The following is a 3,733-nucleotide window of genomic DNA, read 5'->3' as shown; positions in this document are numbered from 1 at the left end:
AAAGATAATACAGGAGAGTCACAGAACTTCAAGGGTCTGGTTAAAGCCACAAAATCCATGGAATGCTGTGAAGAGTGAATCTGTGTTCTTCCTTTTTTTTCTCCCTTTCGTGCCTAGGTGGTGGTCCAACGGGTTAGATTACAATATGTGCGCCAACAGCTAGGCACCACTTCTAAGACTGTATTTCCTGAGCTTTGTGGATTTAAATACTAGAGGTTTTTTGGTGTTTGTTTGTTTTGGGGTTTTTTGGTGTGTTTGTTTGGTTTTTCTGTTTTTTTGTTTTATGTTTTATTTTTTTCCCCTGGACATGACTTTTTAAGGGAGGTTGTGGGTGTTGGTATGCAAAGTAGATTAAAGATGCTTACTATAAAAATATCACAGCCATTGCCTCCCATTTAACAAACTTGAGGAAGAAATGTGACAATGGTGAATAATTTTGACCGCCTCTACCTCGCCCCCTTTTTATTAATCCTATTATATTCTGGTTACACTCAGACAATAAATACTCGACTTTTCCCCTCCTCACAGGATAAGGTGGACATGGACTGCAGGTTGTGAATGTAGTCACACCTGGGGAGGAAGACAGGAAGAGTTGAACTTAAGAGAGCCAAGCGGAGATAAACGAATGTCCTCACATCTCCGAAGGAAAGTTCATCGGATTTTGACTCTAGAGATCTCATCTTCAGGATGTCATTGAACACTTCTACTGCAGGAAAAGGTGTGGATCCAAATGCGGTTGACACTTACGACAGTGGCGATGATTGGGAAATTGGTGTTGGGAATTTAATAATCGATTTGGATGCCGATTTGGAGAAGGACAGACAGAAATTTGAGATGAATAATTCTACTAATACCACCAGCAGCAGCAACACCAGCTCCAAGGATTGTGGGGGTCTGACTTCCAGTGGGTCAAATGCTACCTCAGCCTTAGCTGATGGCCTAAAATTTGCTTCTGTTCAGCCCTCAGCTCCCCAGGGGAATTCCTCTCACAAAGAGACTAGCAAATCAAAAGTGAAAAGGAGTAAAACTTCTAAGGATGCTAATAAATCTCTGCCTTCTGCTGCCTTGTATGGGATTCCTGAGATCAGCAGTGCTGGCAAGAGGCAGGAAGTCCAAGGGCGCCCTGGAGAGGCAACTGGCATGAATTCAGCACTGGGTCAAAGCATGAGCAGTAACCCAAACGGCAATAATAACACCAGCAACACCACCACCATTGCCTCTTGTGGGAAAAACAAAGAGGAGAAACCAGGTAAAGCCCCGGGCAGCAGAGGCTCCAAGAGGGATAAGGATGCGGGAAAATCCAGGAAGGACAAGCAGCATGACCTGCAGCAGGGCCACCCCAACGGCAGTGGGGGTGGCAGCAGCCAGGCTTCCCCTGGGCACCTCTATGGCTTCGGGGCCAAGGGAGGTGGTGGTGGAAGCAGCAGCCCCTTCCAATGCACCTCCTCTGCCATGGGGGAGGTGAGCAAAAATACCCCGGATTCAGGGCTAATGGGGAACTCTATTTTGGTAAAGAAGGAAGAGGAGGAGGAGGAGAGCCACAGGCGAATCAAGAAACTGAAAACAGAAAAGGTAGGACAAAGCTCCTCTCCACGTCTGCTCTTCTGTGTGTCCCTGTGTCTCTAAAAAATGTCCAACAACTCTGTGTTTTGCTCCTTTGTCCTCTTTGCTGTGTATTTGTGATATGCATCTGTTCTTCCAATTTCCCTTAAAAAAAGAAACACCAAGACCTCTTCCCTAGACCGAAGACACCATGTTCTGAGTGTACTGCTCTTCATTATCTTCTCCCTGTCGTTGGACCTGGAGAATGTTTCTGTTTTGCCTGTTCCTGTTGATAGCACTCACCCAGAAGGAGAGACCTGGAGATGGCCCTGACTGAGCTGTCCCTGGTTGTAGCAGAGAGCAGCAGTGTTGGTACCAGTGGGATGGCACGTGTTTGCAGGATGGAGATCTGTGTTTGCCTAGGGGGGTGTATAGCTCAGGCTGCAGGAGCACCAGCAAGTCCCGTATTGTGCTGACACTTTTCCACAACACCAGTGGGCATTCGTGACCATTCCTTTCCTGGAGTCTAAAGGCAGAAGGGACTTCTTTTGTCTGGAGCTGAGATTGTGCTTGAGGGGCAAAACAGGAGGCATTGGCAGAGACCTGGGCTCCGTCGTTGCTTTTTACTGGAGACACAGGATGCTTGTTATACAGGAGGGCTTCTGTGATACAGCAGCAGCCCAGAGGCCCCAGAAGCTGGTGTGGAGGACAGGGAGGAAGAAGCCAGCAGACAGGCAGTGCCTGTCTCTGCAAGGAGAAGGCTGGGAGGAGGGGAATGCACCTTGTGCTGAAATGTGTGTGTGCAAAGCAGCTTTTGGAACAGAGCGGAGCAGTTTGTCTCCTGTCTGGGGGGGCTTTCCTGTCTGAGCAAGCTCTCATATGTGAACTACTCCTTTATTGAGTGGTTGAAACGTATGAAAGAAATCAGATGAGGGTGTGTGTTTTTCTTATTTTCTGTTACATTATGAAGGATGCTTTTTCTCAGAGTAGATGGCCATGACTCTTCTTCAGGAAGGGTGGAAGGAGAGCGTGTCTTTTGCTGACTGCTGGTTCAAGGAGATTCTCGTGCCAGTGGGAATTCTTCTGTCTGTAGGGCAGAAGGTGCCTTCTGGGGGACCTTGGGGCGAGTGTTTGCTCCGAGATTACAAGTCTGATGAATTCTACAGGTTGTAAAACAAAGATAACCTGGTCTGCCTTGAAAAATAAAGCAAACTGCCTGTTGCCCACCCACTGAACAATCTCAGAGTGTTAGATTGTGACTTTATTGTCAGCTGTTTGTCTTAAATTACTTGCTTTAACAACTTCCCAGGATGAATGTTCAGCAATGGGAAGACTTTTCGGTCAGTGTTAACTGTATGGTCTGCAAGTGTCTGGGAGGGCTGGAGGTCACAGGGAGAAGTTAAGTCTTTCCACGACCTGTTACTGGCTCTTTTTTTTTTTTTTGTCGTTTGGTCGTGTTGAAGGCTATGTACTATTTAAATCCGCTGGAGGATTAGATTTGGGTGTTTGTGACACCTGATACTTGTTAAAAGTGGAAGATAATTTCAAGGGCTTCTGTTCAAGGCAAGGAACAAATTAAATTTCATATTGTATGCATATTGCTGCTTTTAAGATAGCATATTAGAGATGAATTTGAATGAGCCTTGTGACCTTTTCTAAATGCAGATGAGAGTTCAGGTTGCTGTATTTCATGTGTGTATGTTAGTGCTTTGATTTATGAAGAGTTCTGTGCATGGTGGAAAGATGTCCTAAAATCTCATGGTCTCTTTATTAACTCAGTACAGTAGGCATTTACTTCTGTTGCCAATAGTCTTCAAATTGCAGTTCTCTAATCTGTTTTAACTATCTAGATAAATTGCCCTAATCCGGCCTTCACAATGGCTGTGGTTAAAGAGTCAGAGCTATTTGATTGGATTCAGTGGCTGCCTGGAATGTGGGAGGTACTGCCCTTTTGCAACCCCCTTAGCCTTTTAATCTCTCAGCCAAATGTTCACATTCAACAATTTTGTTTAGCTGGCAATCTGAACATTTCAGTATCTCAAAGGCTGCTGTCATGGCAACAGAGATTAGAGTGGTGTGGTTTCTCCCAGTTTTGTGTTCTTTTCACTCTCATACAGGAAACTGCATGAAGAATCCCTGTACATACGAGTAATCCTATGTACGATGTAAATGGGATGGCATGCAGATTGAG

General features: G+C 45.5%; 1 protein-coding gene across 1 annotated transcript in view; it reads left to right on the top strand.

The window, feature by feature from the left end:
* Window positions 1-687: 687 nt before the first annotated feature.
* Window positions 688-3,733, top strand: part of LOC104402551 (zinc finger protein 608-like) — a gene marked incomplete at its 3' end in the record, with an annotated part of 34,416 nt that continues 31,370 nt past the window's right edge. The window contains exons 1-2 of the mRNA XM_010010453.1: window positions 688-1,572; window positions 3,393-3,482. Coding sequence (XP_010008755.1) covers window positions 688-1,572; window positions 3,393-3,482 — 975 coding nt within the window. The remainder of the gene's footprint in view (window positions 1,573-3,392; window positions 3,483-3,733) is intronic.

The sequence above is a fragment of the Nestor notabilis genome, unplaced genomic scaffold (genome assembly GCF_000696875.1).
Source record: "Nestor notabilis isolate BGI_N333 unplaced genomic scaffold, ASM69687v1 scaffold18362, whole genome shotgun sequence".
Classification (NCBI taxonomy): Eukaryota; Metazoa; Chordata; class Aves; order Psittaciformes; family Psittacidae; genus Nestor; species Nestor notabilis.
This window is presented reverse-complemented; position numbering and strand designations above follow the sequence as displayed.